Genomic DNA, 16,000 nt, shown 5'->3' on the forward strand with positions numbered 1-16,000 from the left:
TTATATTTCTCCAGATTTTAACATCTATAGACAAAATCAACGCAAATCTTACCAGAAACTAAAAATCCGACGGTAGAGTTAAACGTGGACCATTTGACATCCTTCATTGCTATCGGGCTCTTTTCTGGCGACAAGGACTTTATGTCCCCTGAAAAACCAAAATAATACCATTAGACAAGTAGTAAGATACATGAGTAATGTGTCGGACCAGAGAGCAATAGGGAAATCATTATGAAGAATAGACTACCCGGCCAAGTAGGCCCGGGCCTGGGGCGCCAAGATATTAGGGGCGGCAAATTGTGACAAAAAATTCGCTGATGATAACAATAAATAACTCAAAATGTTGTCAATATGATGGGTGCTGAGGCTATAGGGCCTGGGGCCTAGGGCGGCAAAGACTGCAAATCCGCCACTGCCACCCGGCCCGTGAGCTACCTATTTCTTTTGGCCACCTGAAAGGCAGCGCGGGAAAGCGGGAAAACTTCTTGTAGAAGTCGATGTATTAAGTTCCTGATGAGTTAAGGGTCAAAACTTACAGAGAGCCAAATCATATTCCGCCGTGACAGTCTGCAGGTAATTGCAGTCCAGGCTCCAGTCTAACTGCACGAGCAGCTGTGATTCATGACTTTCTTCTTATAGGGAAAGCAAAGGAGTCGTATCAAGAGGTTCTTGTTGAGGTTGGAAACTTACAGAAAGCCAAGTCGTAGTCAGCTGTGACGGTCTGCAGGTAGTTGCCGTCCAGACTCCAGTCTAGCTGCACCAGTGGTTGTGCTCCGCGGATCTTGTTGGACTTCTTGTAGGAGAAGCCATCGCGGGACACGCGGAATAGGTAGATGCTGCCATTTTGGGAGCCGATGGCGAGCAGGTCTCCAGCTGTAATAAAATATGGAAACATGGATTCATTTTAAAGTACCAGTTTGCTCAGCCTCCAATAACTACAACAATATTCTCATCAACCGTTTAGATATTTTTTATGATATGATATGATATGATATATGATGATTTTTTTGAGCTGAACTTTGATAAATTCAGAGAAGGTTGGGCTCTAGATCACGAATATAATTAACAGATTTCTTTGACCATTAGATTTTATCAGCGCCAATTGACGATCACGCTCTGAATTAGATTGATAGTAACGGTAGTCTTATTTATTAATTAGTACCTATTTATTAGAGATTATACCTGAATTATACATCAAGCAATTAAGCGGCGATCCACAAACACGTAGTGTGGCTACGTGTGCTCCGGCGTCAGCGTTCAACACCACCAAATGTCCCTCAGTACTGCCGGCCGCTAGCGCACCGCCGCCTGGGTGCCAAGCGAGAGACACGCATTCGTATCCAACCTACAAAATAATTTGGAATTAAGGTACCTACTCATAACTTATATTGAAAAGTTCTTTACGGTTTATCAGTAGGAATGATGATCGATAGTTTTGCTTCTTTGTCGCGATCTACTCAGTCTCAAAATTTTACGTCTGGTGGTCTGATGAAATCACAGGATAAACCACTGGAATTAGCGTAAATTGATTAAACTCACTTGAGTAGCAAACACAAGTTTGTGTCCGCGCCACAAGGCGATGTTCTTATCGTGTCCGGCTGTCGCGAACATTTCATCGTCCGGGTGGACGGCCAGGCCCATGAGCTGCTTGTGGTGACCAAAAATAACCTGCGAATGAAGGGTTAAGTTTTAGATCGTAGGATGCATGGCCAAACTAAGAATCGAGAGATCTCTGAATGGTGACGTAAAAATATTACCATACCATATTTATCTCATTCACGCGCCCAGGCCACCACCAGTGTTAGTGGTGTTCAATTATTGGTAAGGACCCTCTTAATCTATTAGGTATCCTGGTCTTAAAAAGTTTCCTACTCCAGTCTTTGTCAACGGAGTCAAGCTCATCATGCCCAACGAGGCCTAAGGGCCTACCATATCTGCATACATTTTTTGGAACCCAATGAGGTCATATTAACATACATACTCAAATTTAAAATTTCTGATTTTCTGAATTTCTGATGACTAAAAATACGTTGATATGAATAAGTAAGTACCTGATTGAATCGTCTCTGTAATGATCCTTCCATAACATTGTTGCGAGTGGTCCCAACATAGAGGTTACCGTCGTTGCGACCTGGTCTTTGAGGGTAGATGCTGCGCACTCCGCCAGCAGATTCAGGCAGCTGATAATTAAAAGTTAAAACATTGGTGATAGTTTTATGTCTGTGAAGTGAAAGTAGGAAGAGAGGAAAGCCAAGGAGAGTTTATATGTACAATGTGAAGGACAAAATTAACATCTTGTCGTATTTATTGTTTGTCAAGGTTGCTCGACCAGAATACAGCTGTTGTTTTTTTGAGAATGTAAAATTTAGAATTGTACCTAAGTATTTCTCAAAACCTTCTTTTAACTAATAAAATGCTTATGTAAGTAGGCAATAAATTCTTGATAACTAATTACCTTTGTCTCAGTTATCCTCTTATAATTTTGCAGAGAATCCCATGCCGCTATCTTTCTGTCCTTCTCTCCGCCGGAAATGAGAGTTCCTTCCGAAAGCATCACCAGGGAGCTGATGCCCTTAATGTGCGCCTAGGTAAACAAAATGTGCAGTTAATTTGTGAAAATAAACACATTAGTAGACAAAATAAAGCCGCGTAAAGGGCAAAATATGTGACATTTTCAACATAGCGGTTGTCGATAAGGTTGGTTTCAAATTGAATCTATATGGAAATAGCACCTTATTGACAACCGACAATACCCTTTTGGTTGAGAATGGCACATATTGTAGTGTAAAATTGGAGAAATATCTACCCTTTGCGTCCCTCCTTAATTAATCCTTATCACTCAAATCAGTAAGAGTTGGTAAGAGCAATAGGGTATTTGACTACTAGTCAAATCAGTTTCTTTTTTCGAACTGTCAAAACGATTTTGCTACTATGTTATTTATATAAAATACCAGCATGTGACGTCACAATCAAATGACCTACTCTCTATAGTATTATACGGGTTATAAAATAGAAACGGTGTCTAAAAATTTCTGCTATATTTCTCTATTTATCTTCGGGTGCTTTATTTCATGCCTGGTGTAAAATAATTTATTTTAAATACAGTCAAATACCCTATTGAGATGGACATAGAGTTTCTACGATTATGATCTTCGCGTCAGCCGTCAAGGCATCATAATGATCATGTTGTAACAGTTACCTCAAACTCCATCCTCACGAAATATGCACCGTCGCTGTCGACGCTATACACAGTGATGAAGCCGTCGCTATCGGCTGTGACCACGTCGCCGTCCTGCTCGAACTGTAGCGCTGTCACGTGTGTGCGAGAGGGCTGGAAGACAGAAAAGCGGATCACCTTAGTCATACGTTGAGTTAGTAACTGCACTTAGAATGGAATTGAGTTACGAAGTTTGAGTCAATGTTCTAGATTCTAGTTCTCAAACTGAACCAGCAGCACATCTTTGACTTGGTTGCCACTTTCTATCTTAATCTATATAAGTACTCTGTATCTTTAACAGTTAGGTATTTAAATAAAAGTAAACAAATAATTTGTACATTTTCGGGTAGTTATAACATTTATTGATTAACCAACCCAATACAAAAGCGCCTGGATCAGTCACTGAACGACTTGACTTTAACAAATAATTTGTACATTTTCGGGTATATGATATAACTGATAACATTTATTGGTTATCCAACCTAATACAAAAGCGCCTGGATCAGTCACTGAACGACTTGCCTACATTATTTGATCATGTAATGTTTTCATCTACCCTCAACTGGCTTAAGGAGCCTTAGCAGGTAGATTTTGTTTACTTTTATTTAAATACCTAAAGATACAGACTATAGGTAAGACTACAGTGAATTTAAAAATATGTTGTAACTTGTAAGCTCCTAAAATGATTGGATGATTTTTGGCTTATCGATAGCAAAGTCGTTTTTACAGGTGTTTTTCTTATACAGCCCAGAGTGGCTATTAAAGTCAAGTCAGACTCTCAAAGAACACATTAAAACACACTTACCGGTTTAATAATATCAGTCCGCTCGAAGAACCCATCTTTCCGCCGATTCTAGAACGTCAGATGTCCTTTCCCGTGAGTGATGAGGAGGTTGTCATCCAGAGGGTGGAAAGCGGCACCCATTAACTCTTGTAGTGTCTTTATAAAAACTAATATTTACAGGTTTAATAATATCAGTCCGCTCGAAGAACCCATCTTTCCGCCGGTTCCAGAACGCCAGATGTCCTTTCCCGTGTGTGATGAGGAGGTTGTCATCCAGGGGGTGGAAAGCGGCACCCATTAACTCTTGTAGTGTCTTTATAAAAACTAATACTTACCGGTTTAATAATATCAGTCCGCTCGAAGAACCCATCTTTCCGCCGGTTCCAGAACGCCAGATGTCCTTTCCCGTGTGTGATGAGGAGGTTGTCATCCAGGGGGTGGAAAGCGGCACCCATTAACTCTTGTAGTGTCTTTATAAAAACTAATACTTACCGGTTTAATAATATCAGTCCGCTCGAAGAACCCATCTTTCCGCCGGTTCTAGAACGCCAGATGTCCTTTCCCGTGAGTGATGAGGAGGTTGTCATCCAGGGGGTGGAAAGCGGCACCCATTAACTCTTGTAGTGTCTTTATAAAAACTAATACTTACAGGTTTAATAATATCAGTCCGCTCGAAGAACCCATCTTTTCGCCGGTTCCAGAACGCCAGATGTCCTTTCCCGTGAGTGATGAGGAGATTGTCATCCAGGGGGTGGAAAGCGGCACCCATTAACACTTGTAGTGTCTTTATAAAAACTAATACTTACAGGTTTAATAATATCAGTCCGCTCGAAGAAACCATCTTTCCGCCGGTTCCAGAACGCCAGATGTCCTTTCCCGTGAGTGATGAGGAGATTGTCATCCAGGGGGTGGAAAGCGGCACCCATTAACTCTTGTAGTGTCTTTATAAAAACTAATACTTACAGGTTTAATAATATCAGTCCGCTCGAAGAACCCATCTTTCCGCCGGTTCCAGAACGCCAGATGTCCTTTCCCGTGAGTGATGAGGAGATTGTCATCCAGGGGGTGGAAAGCGGCACCCATTAACTCTTGTAGTGTCTTTATAAAAACTAATACTTACAGGTTTAATAATATCAGTCCGCTCGAAGAACCCATCTTTCCGCCGGTTCCAGAACGCCAGATGTCCTTTCCCGTGTGTGATGAGGAGGTTGTCATCCAGGGGGTGGAAAGCGGCACCCATTAACTCTTGTAGTGTCTTTATAAAAACTAATACTTACAGGTTTAATAATATCAGTCCGCTCGAAGAACCCATCTTTCCGCCGGTTCCAGAACGCCAGATGTCCTTTCCCGTGAGTGATGAGGAGATTGTCATCCAGGGGGTGGAAAGCGGCACCCATTAACTCTTGTAGTGTCTTTATAAAAACTAATACTTACAGGTTTAATAATATCAGTCCGCTCGAAGAACCCATCTTTCCGCCGGTTCCAGAACGCCAGATGTCCTTTCCCGTGTGTGATGAGGAGGTTGTCATCCAGGGGGTGGAAGGCGGCGCCCGTCAGCTCTTCTTGTAGTGTCTTTATGAAACACGGAAGATTATTTTAATCAGTGATAAACAAAAACATTGATTTAAACTAACACGATTTTCACTCATAAGTTATATAAAATGGAATCGGGGACTTAATCACGAGTAGGTAGAGTCGCCATCAGATATATCGGAGCGGCCAAGGTGCTCACAAATATCGGAACACGCCTCTATTGTCAGGGCGTTAGAGCGCGTGTTCAGATATTGTGAACACCTTGGCCGCTCCGATATATCTGATGGCGACTGTACACGTTTATTATTTGGCCTGAAATTTCGAACGTGACATTACGTACGTCCGTGGTCAGGCAGGCTCACTAATTTAATTTCGTACGTATAAGCCCTAGGTCGAGATTTACGGACCGCATCGCCTATACCTTTTACGAGCAAGTGTGATGAATACATTACGATACAAGTGCGAAAAGTAGGAACGCACGTTTATCGCACGTGTGTTACAGTACATATGGCCTTTTAAATTTTCGACATAGGCACGTAGTGTGCTAATTACCGCACCAGGGCGGTAGAGTAGCACCATAATACTGTAAAATAATGATACATCACATTACTACAAGCCTTTTTTTTGGACAGCCACTTTAGACAGAAATCTACCCATAACATTTAAAAACACATAAGAAATAATCTCTAACTTAAATATAATTAAGTACAAAAACCCGCCTACTAAAGTCGTACAGTCGCGTTCATATTTTCCAACGGCGCCGCGTCACAAATCATTGAGTACAGTCGCGGACAGAAGGCACGGCACGCCACCGATAACGTTGACAAATACTAAGATTTATGTGCTGATACCCACTGCCACTTTTGCTTTGAAGATGATTGTGCCATAATTAAAAATATTTTATAGGTGAAATGAGAAGTTCAAAGTAGGTAGGTAAGGTACAAAATGTGCGATAAGTAATTATTTAGTTCATCATTTGATATCATTTTGATTCTTACGTTCGAATTGGCATGTAGGTCGGGCTTAGCAGGCAGCAAAAATAAGTTACAATTATTACAGTTAATCGTGTTGAAAAACTTAATGACGGATATAATAAATGATGCGTAATTATTACGGCATCACACTAATTACATATACACCACACGATACCAAAAAACGTATGCCAACAAAGAACAATTCAAATTGATCCCTATCAAGTACTCCGTAAGGACGCATTTTAATTGACTATACATTAAATTGTTTTCGTAGCGCCGCGTAGCAGGCTACGAGTTGCTACGGCGTAGCGTCGTAGAGGCGAGGTGGGCGTGGTCTCGGTGTGGGTGTGTTGAACTCACCCAATGTCGTAAATTAATGCTTTGTGAGTTGTTTCATAGATAGTAATACATATACTTTTATTTATAAGATATTATAGATTTATTTCGACATACTTAGACCACCTTTTATTTATAATTATAACAGTTACGGCGCGATTCGGGAAATGAATTAGAGATTCACTAGATATGAAATAGTAAAGGTGTGTGACGTTCCCCGGCAAAAGGTACCATTGCCTCGGCTGAATATTGGAGCGGCGTTAATAATAGCGTAAGCGCCAGCCGCCATAAGGTACCTTTTGCCGTGGAACGTCACATATCTTTACTATTTCATATCTAGTGAATCTCTAAATCATTTCCCGAATCGCGCCGTTAGTGTTCGAATAGTATGAAATGTGACCAGTATAATTTTTTGTATTTTTCTTTGAGCTTAACATAATAAATATGTATTTTGCAAGTACATACGGTGACAATTTGTCAGGTATTACAGAAGCCTCTTTAAAATAAATGTTAGAATATTATACCTAAAGCATAACTGAATAAAAAACTTATTTCCTGTTTCTATTTGTAAGGCCCGTCACCTGTCACAGACCAATTGCAATTAAACTATACATTTTATAATATAAATTTTCACTATAACTCTGTACAAAAGGCAGTTCGCTTAAAATGAATTTACTCGTATATAAAAAATATTTATATCTAATTATGAAAATAACCCAATTCACAAAAGTTTAAAAATAGTTATGCTTTCTTATCTTGAAACCATTGTTTAAACGCCAGACCCCAAAAAAGGGTACCACAATCTGATCCCAAAAAACTCGTCACTCGTATTTTTAAAGTGATACATCTGACACAGTCCACTTTATTAAAATACGTCTTTACTCAACTAGAAAACAAGTCACCAACACGAAACCCCTATCCGTCCATCTTAATGTGTCCCTTGACCTAGAAACGTTGACAACGTTCAGAACTCACAATCCAGACAAATTATATTCTGTATTATATTATGTCTAGCTCAACCGTCGACACTGACGTCTAGAGTACCTACAGGGTGTCCAGCGGCAGGTATTTGTATTCAAAATTTATTTAAAAAAACTTATAAAGCGTAAATATAAAATTTTATCAAAAGAAGATGAATGTGGATACCGTTTTTGAAAACCACATTTTCTAAATGTCGACCTTCGCTGTGTAGGTTACGCACTCCTTCCTCATATTCCTAAATTAATGCAAAAGTGTATGAAATAATGCACTAAAACTATCTATTACCCTCGAGCACTTCCAAATAGATTGATGATGATGATGATTGATGCGTTCAAAAGTATCTGCAGCAGTTAAATTATTCTATATATATATATATATATATATATCTCTTTTTGTTAAGCAATCAGTGAATGACGGGCCGATTCGAACTTTAAGATACGTCAATTAATAGATCTAAAAACGATATGGATTAAATGTGTCAGCGTCAAAAGTGACGTTTTTGTTTGAAGAAACGTCACATTTGACACTGACATATCTAATCCATATCGTTTCTAGATCTATTAATTGACGTATCTTAAAGTTCGAATCGGGCCGACACTTTTGACGCATATTCTGATACGCTACTTTTGATGTTGACTGTAATAAGTGAATATCCTTTGATATGATGCACGATACTCTGCTGGTCAGCAATCCATGATCTATTGCTACTAATCAGTCCACAACACTAGCTCACGAATCTAAAACATTCCCCCGCGTATCTCCTCGGACTTTGCGTTCGAAAATTATTTGAATTTAAAATAGAAAATCTGCCGCTGGACACCCTGTACTATTTTGTACACTATTACTGACAATTGTTAAACCTTATTCCAAACACGTAAGGTACATGGTCAGTTAAGTGTTATAAGTTCGCGTGACTAAAGTAACGTATTCGTTGGTGCTTAAATGCTTGGTTTACATGCTGTATTCATTTGTTTACGGGTGAGCTGGTTTTGTGTGCTTGGAAATATCGCGGCGTCTGGTGCTAAAAATCTGCTTTACATATTTTGATGTATAAACACTATTAGGGACAAAGAAACATTAGTAAATATTCTAAGTTACGGATTAGGTTTAATTTTACATGTTGGCTAAACTATAGTTTACAACCATTTCCAGTCGCCGTTACGACGCGGTGTTGACACATCTTGTGTCGACACCGTCTGTTTCGGTCACAATTCCAGTCGCAGAGTCGTCGCCGTGTCGACACAGTTACCAGAAATGGGGAAGGGTCGACACATGACACAAAGTGACATAAAGTGTGGTCGCCGTGTGCACACATTGTTTCGGGTTTGCGACTACTTTATGCCAAAATCATTCGTTCATTCGTTCATTTTGTTCCTGTCAAATGGAAACTGTCAGATGGAAAAATACTTAAATAAAAATAAGTGACATTAATACGCCATCTCTAAAACGGATTACAAGACGTAATTATATATTGTTTGCATTTATATTACAATATGACTTAAATTATTATGGGGAATTAAACTGCTCGAGTGATTTGATAAACTAAGTGTAATATAATCAACGCGCCACCACATTGTTTTAGTTTAGCCGGAAATGAAATTGTTTACTTCTCAGTGCCTGTGTTCATAACTATATTATTTGAAGCATTTTTAGTACTTCGATGCGTATACTATACTTAAATAACAGAAATAACGCTTTACATACTACGAAACTTGTTAATTATGATGTATAAATATGGTTCAAGGCTGAGAAATATTGCAGTCACAAAGTAGTTGCAATGTTTCGACTTTGTGTCGACTCTGTGTTGACACATGACACGCGCTGTCAAAAGTAATAACAAAGTTACTGGTATATTACTGGATTTGCAAAATGGCTCCTTGTGTTGATTTGTTTTCAGATATTCTCAAAGTGTAAAAATGCCGTGGTCAGAGATGGGCATTAATCGATTAACTGTTTATTCGACTAATTAATGGAATAAAAAAAGTTAATTCTCAAATTTTAATCGCGATTAGTTTAGTCGACCTAACATAGATTGAAATTGAATTAATCTGAATATTAATCGAATAAATTATCGATTAAATCTCGATTGAAAGTTGACAGGGGGCCATTTTTGTACGTAAAAATAATAGAAATGTCTTGCATGCAGATGGTAGCAAAACACTTTGTCATAAAAGTCGAGATGGGTGTCGATATATAGGTTTTAGGGAGTGCCGATTTCGAAAATAATGACCATTTTGGAATCCGAAATGGCGGCCATGCACTGTGTCATAAAAGTCGTCATGGATGTCGTTTTATACGTTTTAGGGGGCCCCAATTTTGAAAATGATGACCATTTTGGAATCCAAAATGGCGGCCATGCACTATGCCATAAAAGTCGTCATGGGTGTCGTTTTATAGGTTTTAGGGGGCGCAGATTTCGAAAATGATAACCAATTTGGATTCCAAGATGGCGGCCATGCACTATGTCATAAAAGTCGTCATGGATGTCGTTTTATAGGTTTTAGGGGGCCCCGATTTCGAAAATGATGACCATTTTGGATTCCAAGATGGCGGCCATGCACTATGTCATAAAAGTCGTCATGGATGTCGTTTTATAGGTTTTAGGGGGCCCCGATTTAGAAAATGATGACCATTTTGAAATCCAAAATGGCGGCCATGCACTATGTCATAAAAGTCGTCATGGGTGTCGTTTTATAGGTTTTAGGGGGCGCAGATTTCGAAAATGATGACTATTTTGGATTCCAAGATGGCGGCCATGCACTATGTCATAAAAGTCGTCATGTATGTCGTTTTATAGGTTTTAGGGGGCCCCGCTTTCGAAAATGATGACCATTTTGGAATCCAAAATGGCGGCCATGCACTATGTCATAAAAGTCGTCATGGGTGTCGTTTTATAGGTTTTGGGGGGCGCAGATTTCGAAAATGATAACATTTTCAATTTAAAAATGGCGGCAATGCACTATGTCATAAAAGTCGTCATGGATATCGTTTTATAGGTTTTAGGGGGCGCAGATTTCGAAAATGATGACTATTTTGGATTCCAAGATGGCGGCCATGCACTATGTCATAAAAGTCGTCATGGATGTCGTTTTATAGGTTTTAGGGGGCGCAGATTTCGAAAATGATGACTATTTTGGATTCCACTTTTATGACAAAATACGTAGCCGCCATCTTGGATTATAAAATGATCATCGTTTTCGAATTCTGCACTCCCTAAAACCTATAAATCGACATCCGTGACGACGCAAGTTATCTTTATTTTCAGATCTAACAAATTGCTACAGAATACAAAGGACAAAAAAGAAGCGAGGAGGTAATGAAACAAGCAAAAATACAGATGATTCCTCGACGCAATTGGGTGATTCTTAAATTGTGTCCAGATTTTTTTTGTCATAAAAGTTTATATTTTTCACATATTACTAAATCTATGGCAAAAGTTATAATATTGCAATGGATTCCATCGCATGTAGGTATAAGTGGCAATGAGACAGCTGATGCATTAGCAAAACAGGCATGCAGCGATGGCATTGAATTTCACTTGAAACATTATATGGGGGCAATAATGACTGTTTACATTTAGTCAAATTAAAGTGTCGCGAATTGTGGAAGGAATATTTCGACGAGAGATCTAGGGACAAAGGTATTTGGTATAAGACAATACAGCCACAACCCTTTAATTCTCCTTGGATTGATAATAGTGTGTTGTGTAGGCAGGATCTAGTTTTATTATTGAGATTGCGCTCTGGACACATTCCATTAAATAAGTTCGCCTACCTCATGCGTAAAGTGAATTCAGAATTATGCACCTTATGTAATCGCGTCGAGGATGTGTATCATATTTTAATGGAGTGTGTCCGAAATGAGCGACTTAGAAGACAGATATTTCATGACAATGACAGTTCCATTGGGTTATGTATAATACCTACCTTTCGAACCCCATGTCTGAGGTTGTTGAAAAGGTACTAAATATTGTTAAGTGCGGTCTGAGGGACAGAAATGTGTGATGTAATTAAACTAGATGTAGCTATTTACTTTCTTATTAAGTCTGTTTTTTATGGGGTGACATATTCGTTCAATCGAAAAAGCCCCTTAATAAAGGAAAAAAAAAAAAAGTTCCGTGACATTTCGACCTTGTAATTTTTTAAGTAAATGTTTTTGTTTATCTATGAGGATCTCACTAGAATGGTATAATCAAGGTATGTTTATATTTGATGAATGAAATAGTAACGCAAAAAAAAAATATATTTGTGTCTTATATTCCTGCCGAAGACTTTTATTTTACCTTTTCCTTCTACACAAGTTTGGCCAAGTAATAAGAATTTAGGGCACTCAATTTTATTTTGACTTCTACAACAGTAAAGCTACGAGGCCATGTTTTGGTATCGTTTTCGTATAAATTCGCAGTACCAAATTTAGTTAAGGTATCACATTGACACCATTCCGAAGTAAAAACATATAAACTTATTAAAATACTTTCTTTTAAACTCCTCTTCACGCTTAAACTGCTGAACAGTTTTAATTTAAATTTGGTACACATATATTTTGAGTCCCAAGACAGGATATAATAAGTTATCTCAAAAATCACCCTTTAAAGGTGTGAAATGAGGTGTAGGGGGGAATTCAGAATTGACTTCTTGAAGTTAATACTGTTTAAGTTTAGGTTTGAAGTCATGTTTTTTCATCATTTTTAACTAAATCAAAGATGTAGACCATCCCAAATTTCATATAAATCGGTTCAGCGGTTATTGATTTCCCGTACAAATTTCCACGCCACTTTTCACACCTTCAAAAGATGATTTTGGTTATAAGATCTATCCTATGTCCTGTTCCGGGACGCAAACTATTTCTATACTAAATTTCAACGAAATCGGTTCCGCGGTTAAGCGTCAAGAAGAGTTTCAAAAAAACCGGCCAAGTGCGAGTCGGACTCGCGTATTAAGGGTTCCGTACATTAAGTCCGACTCGCGCTTGACTGCACATTTCTAATAGGTTTTCCTGTCATCTATAGGTAAAGAACTATTTTGTGTATTCAGACGGACATACATACAGACGCACGAGTGATCCTATAAGGGTTCCGTTTTTTCCTTTTGAGGTACGGAACCCTAAAAAGATTTATTTTTATTTTGTGGAATGGTGTCAATGTGATATCTTAAATGGATTCAGCACCCCAGATTTATACGAAAACGATACCAAACACGGCCTAGCACCTTCACTGATATAGATATATCAAGATAAAATTGAGAGCCCTAAATAAACTTTCAAGAGCGGATATCTCAAAAACTATTCAACATATCGAAAAAATTGACGAAATAAACTTGTAACAAATTAAATTAACTTTCATTTTGTATAAGTGGCCATGTCGCTGAGATGCATAGTTTCCGAGATATAATCGAAAAACGGGAAAATGGGACCTTCAAAGCCCCCTCTCTCCCCCCCGCTCAAGGGCTACGGCCGGGGACTTTTGATATGTTCACCTCCTAACTTGTCGAACCGAGTTACGGAGTCAAAAATTGTGTTCCGAGCATTTCCCTCTACAACTTTTGGAGCATTCGTTGCCTGACCTAAGTAGCTTATTGAATTTCTTTAAAAACTTTTCTGTAAAAGGTTGACGGGTGTTGGGTGTTTATATGGTTTCGGTCGATTATTATGATTTGCATTGCCCATGATGACTTACTAGAATTACGAGCACACGAGACACTAATAGTAGTTTGACAAACCTTGGTTTTCAAGAGGTATTTTATATTCACATTTGCTGTCACAAATTTGCTGTCAGATTTAGTCGCAAACCGCACACAAATGTGTCGACACCTTGTTACGGAAAAGTGTAGACACGGCGACGACACTTTGTTTCGAAACAATTCTAGACACATTGTGTGGACTCTGTTACGACACATCTGACATTTAGTTACCACTTTGTGATTCTGCGACTGGAATGGTTATATGGGTAGGTATTGATTGTTGATACCTTCAACCGTATTTTTATGTAGCAGAAGTGATTTTTCTACAAAAATAGGGATTACAATGATTGTATACCTTGTGGTTTTAAAGGGCGAGGTATCCCAAATAATTTTAATACAACTTTACTGTTAAGATATTAAGAAAATTATATTATAATCACCTTGCCCGCCTCGAAAAATTCTGTTGCAGATTGAACTTTAAATATTCCTAATTCAGTAGTGTAACTTTATAGTGTGTCCCCGTTTGCTATTTACATTTTCTATAAGTTATACAATAATTAAGATTACAAAATATATTTTGAGGCGAAATTAAGAAATAATCACTAGGTTACTCACCGCAACTTTACCCAGCAGGTGTCCCCATTGCCACTGCCACACGGAGAGAATGCTCTCACGGCCGGCATCCACAGCCAGTACGTAGCTGCCTCCGTTCTGTTCAAAGACAATTCAAGTAAGAGTTTCTTAAAGAGATTCAAATCAAAATAGTTGTTAATAATAGTTGTTATACCTACTCTGTATCTTTAGGTATTTAAATAAAAGTAAACAAAATCTACCCTCAAATGGCTCCTTAAGCCAGTTGAGGGTAGATGAAAACATTACATAATCAAATAATGAAGGTTAAAGTTAGGTCGTTCAGTGACTGATCCAGGCGGGTTTGTATTTGGTTGGTTAACCAATAAATGTTATAACTACCCGAAAATGTACAAATTGTTTTTTTTACTTTTATTTAAATACCTAAAGATACAGACTATATCTACCGTAAACTTTATAGGTAATTGTGGCACACGGTTGATGTATAATGTGTCACTTTAATTAATGTTAGGTGTGTCTATTAGAAGTAGGAAACATAAAAAGCACAAATAAGTCAAAGAATGCTGCGAGAAAGCAACAGGAGACAGCTTAAAATTCCGCCATTCCAAAAACATGAAACGTCTGTATAAGAGTGTCTACTCCAGATCCAAATACAAAAAGTTATGATGCTGCCTAACTTTACGACAACGCACAAAGGCAAATCTATTGTAAGAAAGAGACGTTACCAGTTGTGAAAAAGCAACAGCAGAGACGCCAGCTTCAAACTCAGCCATTCCAAAAACGTGGAGAGTCTGCAAAGTGTCGGTGCTCCAGATACGGACGTGGGCCTGCGCGCGGCGCCCGCGACCGGCGCGCTGGCCGCTTGCTACTAGCTCGCGGGAGGGGTGCAGTTCCATGCTGAAAAGGTTTCAGGTTAGTAGAGTCGTCCTGAGTAGGTACAATCGGATAATTAGTGGCAAAAGAAGATATAAGTAACTGTAATTTGTAGATCTCATCACGGTGGAATTAATGTTTATGAATGATTAGTTAATAGGTACCTATAATGTTAGCAATCTGTCATTTTATACTTCACACACGTGCAAGTGCATTGATTAAATATTTGTATTAAAAATAGTTGTCTTTCGCACGCGTACAGTGTCACCAGATACCCAAATTAGCTATTAAATGGTCTAAACTAGCTGGTATCAAACACGAGTATGTACTCACCACTGTATGTCCTCAGTATGTCCCGTGTAATGCCGCTGTGATTCCTCGTCGCGGTCGTACATGATGGCGACGGCTGCGACGTAGTACAAGAGCTCTCCAGTGGGCAGCACCCAGAGGTTTCGTCGGCAGTCGGAGCCTCGGTAGCCGTAGCTGGTGAATGATTGATAGTGGTTTTTATCTGATCGTAATATCTAAGACAGCTTTGAGGGCGCGAGACCAAAAACAACGACGCAATAACACAGTACCTACTCATAGTGGCGGTGTTTGCTTCTATACTTCACTTCGTAGTATGAAAATTGGCTTTGCATCTTATTTGTTTTTCTATTAATAGGGAAAATGTATTGAAAATATTTTGGCGCATAAACACACAATAAGTTAAGAAAATGGTTTATACAATTAGCATAAACATAATGTGTCAGTGTGTGGGTGTCAGCGTTTATTGTCAAGGCAAAATGTAATAGTTTAGTGTTTTTGAGAGTATTTTTGTGAAGAAATAAAAGAGACACTATAATACTTGTTCCTGCCAGTTCTAAAAACTATGGAAGGACTTACACCCATTCCAGTGCGAGCTTCTTCTCTGGCGGCGCGTTGTCAACGGGAGCGTGGTGGATGGGCGGGTAGAAGGTGCGTCTGAGACCGCGGATAGTTACGCGGATCGGCTCCTCCTTTAGTACCTCCAGTAGAGTGTAATCTGGATAAC

The 16,000-nt window shown here is 38.9% G+C and overlaps 1 protein-coding gene across 1 annotated transcript in view; it reads right to left on the reverse strand.

Moving 5' to 3' along the window:
* LOC134792726 (echinoderm microtubule-associated protein-like CG42247) overlaps window positions 1-16,000 on the reverse strand; it is a 58,547-nt gene that overhangs the window by 861 nt on the left and 41,686 nt on the right. Inside the window, exons 6-17 of the mRNA XM_063764026.1 lie at window positions 15,853-15,991; window positions 15,301-15,450; window positions 14,820-14,991; window positions 14,119-14,214; window positions 5,436-5,573; window positions 3,200-3,331; window positions 2,456-2,584; window positions 2,052-2,180; window positions 1,540-1,668; window positions 1,183-1,345; window positions 691-873; window positions 53-148 (exon numbers count right to left, since the gene is read on the reverse strand). Of these exons, the coding sequence (XP_063620096.1) occupies window positions 53-148; window positions 691-873; window positions 1,183-1,345; window positions 1,540-1,668; window positions 2,052-2,180; window positions 2,456-2,584; window positions 3,200-3,331; window positions 5,436-5,573; window positions 14,119-14,214; window positions 14,820-14,991; window positions 15,301-15,450; window positions 15,853-15,991 (1,656 nt within the window). The remainder of the gene's footprint in view (window positions 1-52; window positions 149-690; window positions 874-1,182; window positions 1,346-1,539; window positions 1,669-2,051; window positions 2,181-2,455; window positions 2,585-3,199; window positions 3,332-5,435; window positions 5,574-14,118; window positions 14,215-14,819; window positions 14,992-15,300; window positions 15,451-15,852; window positions 15,992-16,000) is intronic.

The sequence above is a fragment of the Cydia splendana genome, chromosome 8 (assembly GCF_910591565.1).
Source record: "Cydia splendana chromosome 8, ilCydSple1.2, whole genome shotgun sequence".
Classification (NCBI taxonomy): Eukaryota; Metazoa; Arthropoda; class Insecta; order Lepidoptera; family Tortricidae; genus Cydia; species Cydia splendana.